Consider the following 16,768-nt stretch of genomic DNA (forward strand, 5'->3'; position numbering starts at 1 on the left):
AAACCATTCCAACACGAAGCACAGACACCCTCAATATCTCTATTCAACAGTCTCTCATTACTTTTTATGAGGCATTTAGAGGTAACTGTTAGTGCTTGTTACCTTGATTTTCTGTTCCAACCATAAGAGAAGTAGCCCAAACCTGTAAAGTCAGTGCCTAACTGCCCTACCACATAGTTGGAACTCACCAACAAAATTTATTTAAGGTGTCAATTAAAATATTACCAGAAAGGCCTCAAGTATAAAGTTACTATATTCCTATAGAAAATTTCCAAAAGAAATCATCCCTGAATTAGAAAAAGTTCCAAGGTAGTTAGTATTCATATATTTGGTCACTGGTAGAGTGGAAACATTCTTTATTTCTTAGAAAAGATTATTCTTAAAACTCAACAAATTCCTTGTGATACCTAAACCTTTCTTTTTCACTGCATGGTACTGGATTTATGAAAGAAACCTTGAGTTTACACAGCTGTAAAGTACTTAGCACATAGTTGAATTACTCATGGGATGGGGAAATGTGAGGAACTAATTCCTTATAGGTATGCACTAAAGAGAGAAAGAAAGGGGAAACAGTCTCTTTGCAAGTGGTTGGTCAAATGGTGAAGAAGCTAAGTCTAAAGGATTATGTCTGATGTGAGAGTGCCTGGGCTTAAGTCTAGGCTCCAGCTCAGAAATCTAGCTTCCTACAAATGTGGGCAGAGTGAGGCAGTTGGTGGTGACTCAAGTACTTAAGTTCTAGCCATCCACATGGGAGACTGGAACTGAGTTTCCAGTTCCTGTATCTCAGCTTCAACGAGGTTATGTTCCTGGAGTTGCAGGCACACATAGGGATTGACCTATAGGACCCAAGAGAGTTCTGCGTGTCTCAACTGGCATGTGAGTAGGTATCTATCTGTGTTATCTCTGTGTCTGCCTTTTGTGTCAATATCTTCAACAAGGTACAAAAAGCCTTAAGGAAAAGATATAAACTATAATAGGTGTTTAGCTTCTAAACTGTGCCAGACTAGGGGGAGCAATTTGACAGGGTAAGCTGTTCCTGGGGACACTGGCATCCCATAGAGTAGTGCCTAACCTACTATATTCGTACTCCAGATTCTAGATCATGTGCATGCTGCGAGGCAGGTATGGCTTATATACATGAGTCCCTGCCAACCCTGCGGAGGGTCCACCAAATACCAAACTCCTAGATAGAACCTGCCCAGTCCTGAATGTTTCAAGTATTTGTGCAGTAAATCATTGCACTGAAGATCTCTCTGTTGGTTTGCCACTAAAATAAGTGAAAATAAGTAACATTAAAACATGCCAGGCACTTATTTTCACATTTTCTTTATTAAACTGATCACATAACAATGGCTGCAATTATGGTTGTCCCACTTTAAAGTTTTGCTAATACCCAACTATAACAACCAAATGATAAAAAATGAGACCCACTAGTTTTCTGCCCAGAATATTCTAATCCTAGACTTTCACACACATGATTCCATCTCATCCGTTCGTTGGCAGCATCATAGTTACATTCAGAAAGGTTTTCTCTGACTAAGGAATTCCAAAATCAACTCCCACTACTATGCTAAGGAAAAAAAAAATCAGATTTAAATATATTTGCTCAGTACACATAACTGAGGTAAATGTTGGTACCATTTTCCTAAATGTGGTAACACACAAATAGCTTATATCTTTATTTTTAAGGCAAGATAGATAGTAACTTATAGATCAGCATAAGAGTATGGCTTATAACTTAGTGAAATGCCTGACCCCAAGGCAGCAGCTGTTCAAACCTAAGAACTTAGGCTTGTTTTCACTCACTGTCCAGCCGTCACCATAGAAAACACAATTTTATATGTATGTAATGACTAACATTGCTGCCATAAAAGTAATCAAGACATTTTCTTTTCTTTTTTTAATAAAGATCTTATTCACTTATTTGAGAAGCAGAGTTACAGATAGGATGAGAGACAGAGAGAAAGGTCTTCCATATGCTGTTTCACTCCCCAGATGCCCACAATGATTGGTGCTGGGCTGACCAGAAGCCAGGAGCCAAGAGCTTCTGCACAGTCTCCTATGTAGGTATAGAGCCCAAGCACTTGGGCCATTGTCTACTGTTTCCCAACGCTATAGCAGAGAGATGGATTAGAAGAGGAGCATCTGGGTCTCAAACAAGTGCCCATATGGGATGCTGACACCGGAGGTGGAGGCTCAGCCTACTATGCCACAGCACTCAATCTGGGGGAATTTTAATTTCAAAATTGTTTTTTTATGTTATTTTTATTTAGTAAATATAAATTTCCAAAGTACAGTTAATGGATTACAATGGGTTCCCCCCCATAATTTCCCTCGCACTCACACCCCTCCCATCTCCCGCTCCCTCTCCCCTTCCATTGACATCAAGATTCATTTTCAATTATCTTTATATACTGAAGATCAATTTAGTATAAATTAAGTAAAAATTTCATCAGTTTGCACCCACACAGAAACACAAAGTATAAAATACTGTTTCAGTACTAGTTATAGCATTACTTCACATTGGACAACACACTAAGGACAGATCCCACATGAGAAGTAAGTACACAGTGACTCCTGTTGTTGACTTAACAATTTGACACTCTTTATGGCGTCAGTAATCTCCCTAGGCTCTAGTCATGAGTTGCCAAGGCTATGGAAGCCTTTTGAGTTCGCCAACTTCGATCTTATTCCAACAGGGTCATAGTCAAAGTGGAAGTTCTCCCCTCCCTTCAGAGAAGGGTACCTCCTTCTTTGATGGCCCTGTTCTTTCCACTGGGATCTCACTCGCAGAGATCTTCCATTTAGGTCTTCTCTTTTTTTTTTTCCAGGGTGTTTCAGCTTTCCATGCCTAAAATACTCTCATGGGCTCTTCAGCCAGATCTGAATGCCTTAAGGGCTGATTCTGAGGCCAGAGTGCTGTTTAGGACATCTGCCATTCTGTGAGTCTGCTGTGTATCCCGCTTCCCATGATGGATCATTCTCTCCCTTTTTGATTCTATCAGTTAGTATTAGCAGACACTAGTCTTGTTTGTGTGATCCCTTTGACTCTTAGACCTGAATATAACCCTACCATTCAACCCAGCCATCCCACTCCTTGGAATTTACCCAAAGGAAATTAAATCGGCAAACAAAAAAGCTGTCTGCACATTAATGTTTATTGCAGCTCAATTCACAATAGCTAAAACCTGGAACCAACCCAAATGCCCATCAACAGTAGACTGGATAAAGAAATTATGGGACATGTACTCTATAGAATACTATACAGCAGTCAAAAACAACGAAATCTGGTCATTTGCAACAAGACGGAGGAATCTGGAAAACATCATGCTGAGTGAATTAAGCCAGTCCCAAAGGGACAAATATCATATGTTCTCCCTGATCGGCGACAACTAACTGAGCACCAAAGGGGAAACCTGTTGAAGTGAAATGGACACTATGAGAAACAGTGACTTGATCAGCTCTTGTCCTGACTGTTGATGTACAATGTAATACTTTATCCATTTTAGTATTTTCTCTTTGTTTTGTTCTAGTACCATTGGTTGAACTCTGTGATTAACACACAATTATTCTTAGGTGTTTAAATTTTAACTGGAAAGTGATCCCCGTTAAATATAAGAGTGGGAATAAGAGAGGGAGGAGATGTACAATTTGGGACATGCTCAATCAGACTTGCCCCAAATGGTGGAGTTAGAATCATGCCAGGGGATCCCAATACAATCCCATCAAGGTGGTATGTACCAATGCCATCTCACTAGTCCAAGTGATCAATTTCAGTTCAAAATGGTTTTTATTTAAAGGCCCCCACTTATCCAAAATCTTATTGCTATAATCTAACATTTTTATATTCTCCACGTTTCCCCTTCACTGAAATATTCTTTACAGATTGACAATTGACAATACAAATATAATAATGATGATTTGAGGGCCGGTGACATGGCTCAATAGGCTAATCCTCCACCTGCAGCGCCGGCACTCCGGGTTCTAGTCCCGGTCGGGGCGCCGGATTCTGTCCCGGTTGCCCCTCTTCCAGGCCAGCTCTCTGCTATGGCCCGGGAGTGCAGTGGAGGATGGCCCAAGTCCTTGGGCCCTGCACCCGCATGGGAGACCAGGAAAAGCGCCTGGCTCCTGGCTTCGGATCAGCGCAATGCGCCAGCAACAGCGCGCTGGCCACGCCGGCCACTGGAGGGTGAACCAACGGCAAAAGAAGACCTTTCTCTCTGTCTCTCTCTCACTGTCCACTCTGCCTGTCAAAAAAAAAAAATAATGATGATTTGAAGTGTCAGGTATTGATTTGTGAGTTCCAAACTGTGAAAACCCACAGATAAAACAGTTCCTTTTCAAAAGCACATTAGGATGATTAGTCATCCTTGTAGCTACCATAGAACCAGACATTTGGCATAAATTGCACTGTGATAAAACCATACATTTTAGCTAAATTTTGGAAACTAATTCCTAATTACTTGTGTTAATTAGGCCTTATGTTTTGAACTGTACTGTACTGGCTGCATTAAATTAGTCATGTAGAGAATTGTCACAGTGCACTAGTGCATCAGGAAAATACTCATCACATGATGAAAATGTAAGGAAATAATTCTAATAGGAACACACAGAGGTGAGAAAGAGACATCAAGTCATACCATTCGCAGCTATTTGTCATAGTGTCTCAGACACTAATAGAGCACCTGAATACACTATGTCAGTGCCTGGATTCCATTTCTGGTTTTGGATATGGTATTAAAAATCCTGTTGGGAAGGCCAAAATTGTGGCAAAGTGGGTAAAGCTGCTGACTGCTATGTTGGCACCCCAGGTGGGCCTCAGTTCATAATTATGCTGTTAGACTTCTGATCCAGTGCCCTGCAAATGGCCTTTGAAAAGTAATGGAAGAAGGCCCTTATGTTTGGGCCCCTGCCACCTACCTAGGAGAACCAGATGAAGCTCCTTTCTTTGGCCTGGCTTAGCCCTGACATTGTGACCACTTGTTGAGTGTGCCAGTGAAAGGAAGTAGTCTTTCTCACTGTATCTCCCTTTCTCTGTATCTATGACTTGGAAATAAATAAGTAAACCTTAAAAATCCTGCTGTGGCTGGTGTGTGGTGCAATACGTGAATCTGCCACTGGCAATGCAGCATCTCATAGTTCCATACTGGAATGTCAGTTTGAGCCCCAACTGTTATTCTCCTAATCCACCTCCTGCCCATGCAACTGGGAAAGCAGCAGAAGAATGGCACAAGTATTTGGTCTACTGTCACCAAAATTTGAGACTTGGCTAGAGCTTTGGGCTCCTGGCTTCAGCCTGGCCCAGCCCTAGCTGCTGTAGCCATTTGGGGAGTCAATTAGTGGATGGAAGAACTCTTTGTCGCTCAATTCTTTCATCCCTCCATCTCTCCATCTTTATCTGTCATTCTGCCTTTCAAATAATAGAATGAATCTCATTAAAAATTTCCAGCTAATACAGACTTAGAAAGGCATGAGGTGATGTCTCAAGCAGTTAGGCCCCTGACAGGGAGACCTGGATGGAGTTTTGAGAACTTAGCTACTGGCTTTGGTTGGGTCTTGTCCCAATCATACCAGAGATTTGGAGAGTAAATTTGTATGTGATAGCTCTGTGGGTTTGCCTTTCATCTCTCTCTGCCTCTTGGTTTCTCAAATAAATGTTTAAAAGACCAGAGAATCAAGAACCATACTCTTCTGTGCTTTAGGTTCTTCTCTATTCAGGATGACCTCCTCCTGCACATTCACAGGGATGGCCCCAACTCTTCCTTTACTTGGCAGTGGCATAGTCACATTCCAAAGAAAAAAAATCTCTGAATACAGAATTCTACCCCACGTTCCACCTTTAACCTTATGGAAAATCCCCTGAATATTTTGCAGCCCCACATTCTCTGCTAGATTTATATGAAGGGTGGATAACAAATTATCGTGGATTGCTGCTTGCTATGACATTCTAACCATGACAGAAGTAGCCCCTTTTAATATATTCACTGTCTAAAATTCAAGCTTATATTAGGCACAAAACAAAAATAATTATTCATTTTAAAACATTCAAAATATCTCCAGAAAGGCCTGAAGGGCCCCGTCACTATATTAACATAGGAAATATAGTAATGATGCAGTAATAAGACTAAACATTTCATGCCAAATCAAATTTCTCAGTTTTTTCATGACACTGCCACTGAGTCACACTGGACTTCAGATTTTAAAAAGTCTACTTGCAAACATAAGTAACTGACATCACTGGATGCTTTTTTCTTCATTCTGTATGTATTTCACTGTTTGCATCATGTTTGCTTATTTCTTGCCACGTTATTTTATTGTACTGCCTAAAAGTTAGATATCAATCATTCAGGTGTGGCCACTGGGATTCAAATGACTTATATCACTTTTCACAAGACTCCATTACCAGGGAAAGGCCAGCATGTTAACAAGTCTTAGGACTTCAGTGAAGTCACAGAAATCAGTATGAAGCAACTGCTCAAGTCAGAAAGCAAATCCTATCTCATTTCCAGTTGCCACTATGAACATCACCATTATTAATACTTATATGGTTATGAATATTGCTAGCATGAAGTTACTCAGTATTTTACATTTAAAATGTCTTATGTTTATCAAAACACAGCTAAATCAAAATGATGAAATCTTTACTTAATATATACTAAATCAATCTTCTGTATATAAAGATAATTGAAAATCAATCTTGACGTGAATGGAATGGGAGAGAAAGCAGGAGATGGGAGGGTTGCAGGTGGGAGGGAAGTTATTGGGGGGGGGGAAGCCCTTGTAATCCATAAACTGTACTTTGGAAATTTATATTTACTAAATAAAAGTTTAAAAAATGCCATATGATCTAGCAATCCCACTTCTGCTTATACACCTAAAGACAGGAAAGCACTGTATTGAGGATATCTGTGCACCACCATATTATAGCTGCACTGTTCATAAAAGCAAAAAGAGGAATCAAAGCGCACTTCTAAAGATGAATGAACAAAAAAAGTGCAGCACAGGTATCCAATGTAATAGTATTCAGTCATTTGAAAGAATGAACTTCTGCCATTTGCAGCAAAATGAATGCAACTGGAGGGCATGATGTGGGGGAAAAGAAGCTGGACGCAGAAAAACAAGTATCTCATGTTTTCCCTTAAAAGAGGCAGCTTAAATCGAAAAATGAAGATGAAAAGGCAAATAAGGCAGAAATGCTTGTGTGTTTCGATACTGTTGCAAATGTCGTCTTGATAAGCTTTGTTTTATACCTTTGTCAAGCTCGTGGTTAAGAATATTATGCTACTATAGATTCAATGATCTGGGATTACTTTGAAATTTATTGCAGATAAGTGAAATAGTCCTTTTTCCATTTCATTATTGTCTTTGGCCTTGTCTATATTCCTACTTTACTAGGCATTTTTTTGCTTTTTACTTGAAGAACCAAGTATTTACAGGAGCCATGGAATGTAATGTAGATCAAGGACATAAACTCAAAGTAAAGCAGAGAAGGGGTAAAGTGAGAGGAAGCAGGGTGGGAGGCACAGAAGGAGAGGGATGGAGGACAAAGGCACATCATTATACTCTTAGAATTCCATGAGCTCTATGGAGCCTAATAAAACACTAAAAAGATATAGAGAGACTCCAGAAGATATGGATACCATAGTTATCATTGTAATTGTGAAGTCTATTTGTCTTCACAGCTTCTTCAAACAGATGATAATATTAAATGATTTTGAAACTAGCTGCCCTGGCTTCAAGCAAACACCAATTTTGTTTTAACAAGACTGAAATCAGGTATTTCCAAATCACAAGAAGACACACTACCTTCGAATTCCTTGGTGAGTTGCTGTCTTCAGGATCACTTTGGAAGGTAGACTCCTTACCTACAAATGCAGTAATAGATCAACTAGTGAGAACATTTATTCACATGGAAACAATTTACATAAAGGCGTGTCTCTCTCCACTCATGAATATTGCAATTAAATGAATATTTCAATGAAATAAAAGGAATAGTAAGGATGAATTTCAGAGGGTTGAAGCTGTTTCAGGAAGAAGTTGGTTATAAACAAAACGAAAAGAAAACCCTCAACATACATGGATATCCAATTCAGAGCTACTCATTTCTCTTCATTGTATTTTAATAGTAAGTTTTGATAGATATGCACTCACTACGTTTGTTATCTTTGTCCAATGCGTGATCAGAGTCCAGCCCATATTTATTAATTGGCTGTTGTGGATCAACTTGAGTGATGAAAAAACATTTTTTACTCTTCTTACCCGCTAGAGCTGACGTTCCTTCCTACAGAACAATAAAATACAAATTCAACACATATATCCAATTTCTTAACCCCTCAGCTACTCATTCAGTGAGACAGGATTTACTATGTGTATCAAGTCATAGGCCCAGTCCTTGAAAAATCTAAGCATATACACAAAGAGCAGATTCTACCCCATGTTCAGTTAGAGGTAGACATGGGAAAATAGAACAGGAAAGTATAAACCACTATTTCTGCCACTGAAGTCAATATAGTTGAAGAAAAGGCAGAAAAGAGAATCCTCAATTCAGTCTTGCAAGGTCAGGAAATACTGCTTGATTTCTGGCAGAGAGTTAGAATTGGGTACAAAATAAGGACAGAAAGCCATCCGAGGTGTGAGGTAGATAGCTCATCTGACTTCTTCACCACTGGGCCAAGAGTTTAGCTCCTAATTCTTTTTTCCTAGGTTCTAAAGGCAAGAGAGTTGGCTGAAGCGAATGTCAAGACAGCCTCAAAACCTCTCCTTTACGTAGCTTCAGATAAGTAAGGGGAAGCTTGTATTACATGGGTACTAGGTATCCCACTCTCTCCCAGATAAGAAATATCGTCAAGAATATATGAACAAACAACAAATGTAACTCAGAAATGGACACAGCACCTCAACAGACCTGTCTCGAAATAAGAGATAGAAATGGCAATCAATATGACAGTATGTTCAACATCACCAACCACCAGGGAAATGCATATCAGTGCCTCAAAGAGATATCACACCACCCCTTCTCAAGATAGCGAAAATGTTTATCTGCCTGTCTTATGTAAGTAGCTGTCTCTCAAGTAACTGTATACCTTCAAGCAAACACCAGTTTTGTTTTAACATCACTGAAATCAGGTATTTCCAAATCACAAGAAGACACACTACCTTCGAATTCCTTGGTGAGTTGTTGTCTTCAGGATCACTTTGGGAGGTAGACTCCTTACCTACAAAACAGTAATAGATCAACTAGTGAGAACATTTATTCACATGGAAACAATTTACATAAAGGCATGTCTCTCTCCACTCATGACTATTGCAATGAAATGAATATTTCAATGAAATAAAAGGAATAGTAAGGATGAATTTCAGAGGGTTGAAGCTGTTTCAGGAAGAAGTTGGTTATATTAAAAAAAGGCAAAGAATACCCTCAAAATAAATGAATATCCAATTCAGAGCTACTCATTTCTCTTCATTGTATTTCAATAGTAAGTTTTGATAGATATGCACTCACTACGTTTGTTATCTCTGTCCAATCCGTGATCAGAGTTCATAATTAGCTGGTGTGGATCAACTTGAGTGATGAAAAAACATTTTTTACTCTTCTTACCCGCTACAGCTGACGTTCCTGCCTACAGAACAATAAAATACAAATTCAACACATATATCCAATTTCTCAACCCCTCAGCTACTCATTCAGTGAGACAGGATTTACTATGGGTATCAAGTCATAGGCCCAGTCCTTGAAAAATCTAAGCATATACACAAAGAGCAGATTCTACCCCATGTTCAGCTAGAGGTAGACATGGGAAAATAGAACAGGAAAGTATAAACCACTATTTCTGCCACTGAAGTCAATTTAGTTGAAGAAAAGGCAGAAAAGAGAATCCTCAATTCAGTCTTGCAAGGTCAGGAAATACTGCTTGATTTCTGGCAGAGAGTTAGAATTGGGTACAAAATGAGGACAGAAAGCCATCCGAGGTGTGAGGTAGATAGCTCATCTGACTTCTTCACCACTGGGCCAAGAGTTTAGCTCCTAATTCTTTTTTCCTAGGTTCTAAAGACAAGAGAGTTGGCTGAAGCGAATGTCAAGACAGCCTCAAAACCTCTCCTTTACGTAGCTTCAGATAAGTAAGGGGAAGCTTGTATTACATAGGTACTAGGTATCCCACTCTCTCCCAGATAAGAAATATTGTCAGAATATATGAACAAACAACAAATGTAACTCAGAAATGGACACAGCACCTCAACAGACCTGTCTCAAAAGAAGCCTCTCAGCTTAAAAAACACACATATACAAAGCAAGTCACTGAATGCTTCAGTGATATCTTTGCTTTAACTTCTATGCATATTTTAGAGTTTACTGTTTTTGTTTTTTTTTTTTTTCACATTGGCTACCACAGATGCTCATTACACCTACGTGGGCATTAAATACTGGCATATTTTATGAATGTGGTATATGGCATGCCAAAAGGCTATATCATCTTTCCAACATAGTGTAGCTAAAAGTGACAGTGCAACATACTAATATGTGCTATGACTTAAATAAAGTTAGTGATACCACTATACTGCTTAAACCTAAGAGCTCTGAACATAGCTACCTCACTCTCTTGTTGTCACAGTAAGAAAAAACATTTTAACTTATGTTAGTATGTACATATTTACCAAAAGGATAGTCCAAATTCATCCAATTCTAATTATCTCTATTTATGAAAACACCACCAAAGTGGTTGTCCTCCCACAAATTTACTACTTCGCATGTTATACCTTGCTCTAAATGTTACTACCTGCGTATCTCAGCTGCTATTCCGAAGATGTTAAGAATGCACTGAAACACAGGTATTAGGTTTTCAACTTGCAAGTTGTGGAAATAACACATCAATTTTGGTATCTAAAAATCTCATCAGCATGACAAGACATCTATAGATATACTGGAATCAGATGTCTGGTGTTACATTCTAAAACAATTCTGGTTTTTTGTTGTTGTTGATAAATATAATTTGCAGAGCAAATTTACTTCTTTATATTACCCAGGTCCTATTTATGTGTTTTGAATTATGCTACAATTGTCACACTAAATAAGTCAAGTAGAACTGTAGAAGACTACTAAAGTAGCAGGGCAATGGTTACAACATAATGCATTACTAATTGTTTGATGAAAACAAAGAAATCAGAGAGTGTATGCACACAGATGAAAAAGAAGAGCCACCCCAGTACTCAGTAGTCCCCTCCCCCAATGGCTCATGCTGTGCAGGACACCAGCATGCAATATGAAAAATTCCAGGGTTCCATTACCGACCCCTGTGCAGGAACCCAGCTTCCTGCAAACGTGCAATCATGGAGGGAGTCAATGATGTCTCAAGCTCTTGGGCCCCAGACACCCATGAGGGACACCTGGGTTGAGTTTCGAACTCCTGACATCTGCATTTGGCCTGGCTCTGTTCACGGCGTCACAAACATTTGGCAGGTGATCTCTCGGTGTCTGCCTCACTTACGTCTTTACTATCTCTCTTGATAAAGTGGTGGCAGAAAAAACAAGAACTCTTTTCTATATTTTACCATCGATTAATATAATACTCACATATAAAAGTCACAAGAAAACAAGGGACAGTACCTCAGACTTTAAGGAGTATTTTAAAGGCTCATCATCTGGTCTGAAGCCAGGCATATCTATAAAACATAGGCAGAGTTGTACTCATGAGAACATTTGTCAACCGTTGCTTTTTTTTTTAAATATATTTTAATTTATTTGAAAGAGTTACACCGAGAGAGAGAGAGAGAGAGAGAGAGAGAGAGAGAGAGAGAGAGGTCTTCCATCCACTGGTTCACTGCCTATTGGCTGCAACAGCAAGAGCTATGCCAATCTGCAACAGGAGCCAGGAGCTTCTTATGGGTCTCCAATGTGGGCATGTGGGCATGTGGGTGCAGTGGCCCAAGGTCTTGCATCATCTTCTACTTTCCCAGGCCATAGCAGATATCTGGATGGGAAGTAGAACAGCTGGCACTTGAACCAGTGCCCATATGAGATGCCAGCACTGCAGGCGGGGGCTTTACCCACTACACCACATCGCCAGCCCCAACTGTTGCTTTTAAAAATTACGCATTCAGCTGAGTTCATCAATAATATACTAAAATTAAAGTAACAGCAATAAAGAATTTCAGCTAGAGGGCCAGTGCTGTGGCATAGCAGGTAAAGCCACGGCAATTCAGCAATGGCATACCATATGGCTATGGGTGCAAGTTCCAGTGGCCCCACTTCTGATCCAGCTCTCTGCTAATGTACCTGGGTAAGCAATACAAGATAGCCTGTCTTTGGCCCCTTGCACACACATGGGAGACCCAGATGACGCTTCTGGATCCTGGCTTTGGCCTGACCCAGTCCTGCCCATTGTGGCCATTTGGGGAGTGAACCAGCAGATGCAAGACCTCTCTCTCTCTCTCCAGCAGATGCAAGACCTCTCTCTCTCTCTCTGTCTCTCTTGCACACACTCTCCTCTTTCTCTCTCTCTCACACACACACACTCTACCTCTATGCTTCTGACTCCACCTCTCCCTCTCTCTATCTCTTTCTGATAAAAACATAAATTAAAAAAAAGAATTTCTGCTTGTTCAATCAGCACTTTAAACCAGGTTGAGTTGGACATATAAACAAATAGCGAAAGAAAAATCATCAAAATAATGGAAATCATTTCAGTTGAGACATTAGTACTTAAACAGTGTTTCACTGATAGATACTGACCAATAGTTTTGTCTTCTGGCACTCCAGCAATACCAGATAATGTGTCCTTTGCATGCTCTTGGGCACTTAGACTGACAGCCACATCCTTTTCAGTATCTCCACTTGATGCCATTGACACTTTTCTCTACAGAAAGAAATAATGCCACAAATTCAGCAAACATTCATTCACGTGCTCAGCCAAACAGGAAGACGTTTGCTGTGCTTGGGAAGCAATAGGCGCGCTCAAACAATGAGCTAAATATAAGGAAAGAAGACAGATTCTATCCTGTAGACTAGGGGCAAATTGACCTCTGTCGAACAAAGAACAGAAAACCAGAATTCCTCATTTTCAACTATCGCAGTCAGTAAATTACAATGAGGGTAGGATGACAGAATCTTCAGCATGACTTTGAAAACTCAGCAAAGTCTGTAGGGTTAGGAACACATTTAGTACGGCAGAGAAAATGCAGGGGCAAAGCATGATGGGCCTTCTAAACAGAGCAGTGTGAACAAAAGGAGGAGGCAAAACATGGCAAATGAGGGTTAATAAAGTAAGGAAGTAAAATGGCCAACATATTATTGAAACTGAGAGAGACAGGTGCAGTATGTATCCAAGACCAAACCATGAATGCCTATGGCATGCTGGAATCAGAGCTCGGCAGCAATGGGCTCCATCTTTCTCATTCACCATTTGGTCAATGTAGAAGAATATTTATAGTTATGCTAGTACTAACATATCTATCATAAACATGTTGAATTCATTAAATTTTCCAAGATAGCCTGTGTTTATTAAAGACACCATTTAAACAGGCTTTATTTTCCCAAAAGAAAAATGAATGATTACTCATGTTTTACCTCATGCTGAAATGCCATTACTTCTGATTAATAATGGCATTTTGATTCATTATGCTTTTATTTGGAATTCTAAGCACATAGAAATGGCAGTCCAAATATTTCTCTCAAAATCTCATTCAGATGAACAGGTGGCATTAGATATCACAAAATAATGTTATTCACATTGGTGGAGCTAAAATAAACTTTTAATTTTCAAGATATAGCTAGTTTCCAAACCAAAACTGATTCCTTATCTCTCTCAGGCCTACTTTATTATTGTCTACGTTTAACTACACCAACGGAGTCACACACATGTGTAGATCTTCTCTAACGTGGCAGTGCACTGTTTACAATGCACTACTAACTTTATGATGGAAATAAATCATACAGGGCAGGCGTGAGAAAGGAAACTCAAACCTTCCTCTTTGTAGTCACTTGCCACAGTGGCTCGGATGCTAAGTGGGACAACAGCATACAGTATTTCAGGGTTCCTTTATTGATTCCTGCTTCTCTCCCTCGCATCTTACTGAGGCATATGCAAGGAAGAAATAGGTAGTGACTTAAGCTGTTGTGTCCCTGGCTCCCATGGGAGGCCTGGGTTTAGTTTCTGACTCCTTTCACCTGGAATAGGCCTGGCAGGCATCTGGCCGGTATACTGTCTGTGTGTGTCTGCACACGCATCTTTCTTATCTTTCTCTCTGCCTTTGAAATAATTTTTAAAAGGCAAAAAAGGAGCAACTACACCTTTACACATCTCAGCATCAATTAATGCTCACATTTCAAAGTCACAAGAAAGTAAAAGGCAATAGCGCAGATTTGGAAGTGGATTCCAGACATTCATCTTCTGATCTGGAGGTAGCCACTGGATTTACAAAACCTAATCACAGCCCCTTGAATGAGAACATGTATTTCTATGAAGTTTATAGGTAAATCCACAATCTACCACCATTCAGGAATATTGCAATAAAATGACAGTAGTGGCAATAAAGTGCAGAATGTAGAAACTATTGTAATAGGGAGATACTTAGCATATACATAAAGCTAAAGAAAATGCAAAAGGAAATGAATGTCATAATGGGACCTACACTTCCCAGTTTCAACAGCAGCAATGATACCGTGATTCATTAAAATATACTGACCTCTTTGGCTATCCTTGCCCAACTACATGACAGGAAATAATCCAGAATATCTCCTTCTGGGACACCTCCAGTGGCAGCACGACCTTCACCCTTTCCACTTGATGTTTCTTCCTATGCCAAAAATTAATTAATTAACTAATTAATAAATACTAAAGCAAAACAAGCAATCCAGAAACTCAGCAAACAATCAGTGGCTCCATCACTAAGATACAATTTAATCTGCTTGTCAATTCCTAGGCACATTTCCTCCAGAAAGATAAATATATAAACAGAGGTATTTTCTACCCTATGCTAAGTGGGAGCAGATACATAGGAAAACAAAGAATAGGAGCATATAATTCATCACTTCTACCACTGAGGTAAAAAAAAAATAAGCTACAGTAAAGGCTGACTTGAAACAAGACCCACAGCTTTCAGCATATACAAAAACTCAATTCAAAATGGATCAAGGAACTAAACTTAATACCTGAGGGTATCAAGGTACTACAGGAAAACCTAAGAGAAATGCTGTGAGGCATTGGCCTAGGCAAATACTTTTTGGATAAGACTCTCAAAGCACTGGTGCTAAAAACACAAACAGGCAGACAGGACTGAATCAAGCTAAGAAGAGTCTGCCTATCAAAGGAAGCTGTGCATCTAATTTATCTTCTATTCTATTAACTCATTTTCAGAGGGTATAAAGAGCTCAGGAAACTTAACAACAACAAAGCAAACGATCTCAGGAAGAAACAGGTACAGGAAAGAACAGGTATTATTCAAAGGACGAAATACAAATGGTCAACAGACACATGAAAACATGCTCAGGGAAAAGCAAATAAACAACATAATGAGGTATCACTTCTCTCCAGTAAGAACAGCTGTTAGCCAAAATCAAAGAATAACAAAAGCTGCTGAAGTGGTGTAGCCAAATTCAGTAGTGGTAGGAACACAAATCGGTATAGCCGTTACGGAAAACAACACAGAGATTCTGTAGAAAACGAAAAATGGATCTACCATGTGACCCAGTTCTCCAACACTCGGGAATGCATCCAAAGAAAGCAAAACAGCATATGAGACTGGTACCTGCATTCTCATGTTAAGAGTAGCACAAGTCACAGTAGTAAAGGGATGAAGTCAGCCTTTGAGCTCCATCAACTAATGACTGCACAATGTTACATGCTGAACTATCACTCAGCCATAAACTATGAATTACTGATATTTGGAGCAAAACATGGAACTGGAGATCATTATTCTAAGTGAAGTAAGCCACCCAGAAACACAAATACTACGTTTTCATTTATTTGTAAAAGTAAATTTATAGAGAGCACAAAGTTGTGTGGCTATCATATGATCTGATATATATAATTAGAAGTATTGTGACACTGAGTTATTGTATTACACAACAATATATTCCTCTGCTTCACAAAATGATCAATGAATACCTCATTAGGTAACATTATTATCCATTTTCAAAAAAAGAGTGCATACATGTATACCTGTAATATATACATAAGATGTGACTGTGGCAAAATGTAAAAGAACCTGTTGAATCTTAAAGCTAAAAAAAATGTATAAAAACATTCAAAAGGCTGAAGAAACACACACCACTTTTATGTCTTAATGTCATTGAAACCTTGCATGGACAAGTACCTCAGAATCCCACGGTGATTCTACAGCTTCATCACTTATTCCGGAGATAGGCACTGCAACTACAAAATGTAGTAAGCGATCGACTAAGAAGAATATTTATGAAATGTACAGACACACGCAATTCATCTCTCTCTCCACTCATAAGTAACTGGAGAAGCCAAAGGTAATACTGAGAAGGTGCTTTAGAGGACTGAGCAGTTTTAGGGAAAATGTCAGAAATATTAAAGCAAAACAAAACAAAACTCCCAAAACAAAGGTAAAATAAAATGGATGTAGGATTTCATTTAACACAACCTTGATGTTTCATTTAGCAGTAACGTTGAAAAAGAAGAACATACATACACTCAAGGACCGCTTCTACTACCTCAGGGGATCAGTCTCTACTAACTTGCATGCCTAGAAATTGGTTAAGTGGGGCAATACCTTCTTCCCTCTTTAGAGGTTCTGCAGAGGATTCCTC

The 16,768-nt window shown here is 39.3% G+C and overlaps 1 protein-coding gene across 6 annotated transcripts in view; it reads right to left on the reverse strand.

Annotated features, from left to right (window-relative positions):
* Window positions 1–16,768, reverse strand: part of LOC138844887 (uncharacterized) — a 138,613-nt gene that overhangs the window by 115,075 nt on the left and 6,770 nt on the right. For 5 of the 6 annotated variants that reach the window (XR_016219187.1, XR_016219189.1, XR_016219188.1 and 2 more), the window contains exons 9-17: window positions 16,732–16,768; window positions 16,309–16,367; window positions 14,680–14,790; window positions 12,728–12,851; window positions 11,603–11,658; window positions 9,503–9,620; window positions 9,157–9,215; window positions 8,152–8,281; window positions 7,807–7,865 (exon numbers count right to left, since the gene is read on the reverse strand). Coding sequence is in view for 3 of the 6 variants with exons in the window: in XM_089311806.1 (XP_089167932.1) it covers window positions 7,807–7,865; window positions 8,152–8,281; window positions 9,157–9,215; window positions 9,503–9,620; window positions 11,603–11,658; window positions 12,728–12,851; window positions 14,680–14,790; window positions 16,309–16,367; window positions 16,732–16,768 (753 nt within the window). In the remaining 3 variants the exon portion in view is untranslated. The remainder of the gene's footprint in view (window positions 1–7,806; window positions 7,866–8,151; window positions 8,282–9,156; window positions 9,216–9,502; window positions 9,621–11,602; window positions 11,659–12,727; window positions 12,852–14,679; window positions 14,791–16,308; window positions 16,368–16,731) is intronic. The other variant, XM_089311807.1, reaches the window with a different exon arrangement.

The sequence above is a fragment of the Oryctolagus cuniculus genome, chromosome 13 (genome assembly GCF_051225735.1).
Source record: "Oryctolagus cuniculus isolate XC-2025 breed Fujian yellow rabbit chromosome 13, ASM5122573v1, whole genome shotgun sequence".
Lineage (NCBI taxonomy): Eukaryota > Metazoa > Chordata > Mammalia > Lagomorpha > Leporidae > Oryctolagus > Oryctolagus cuniculus.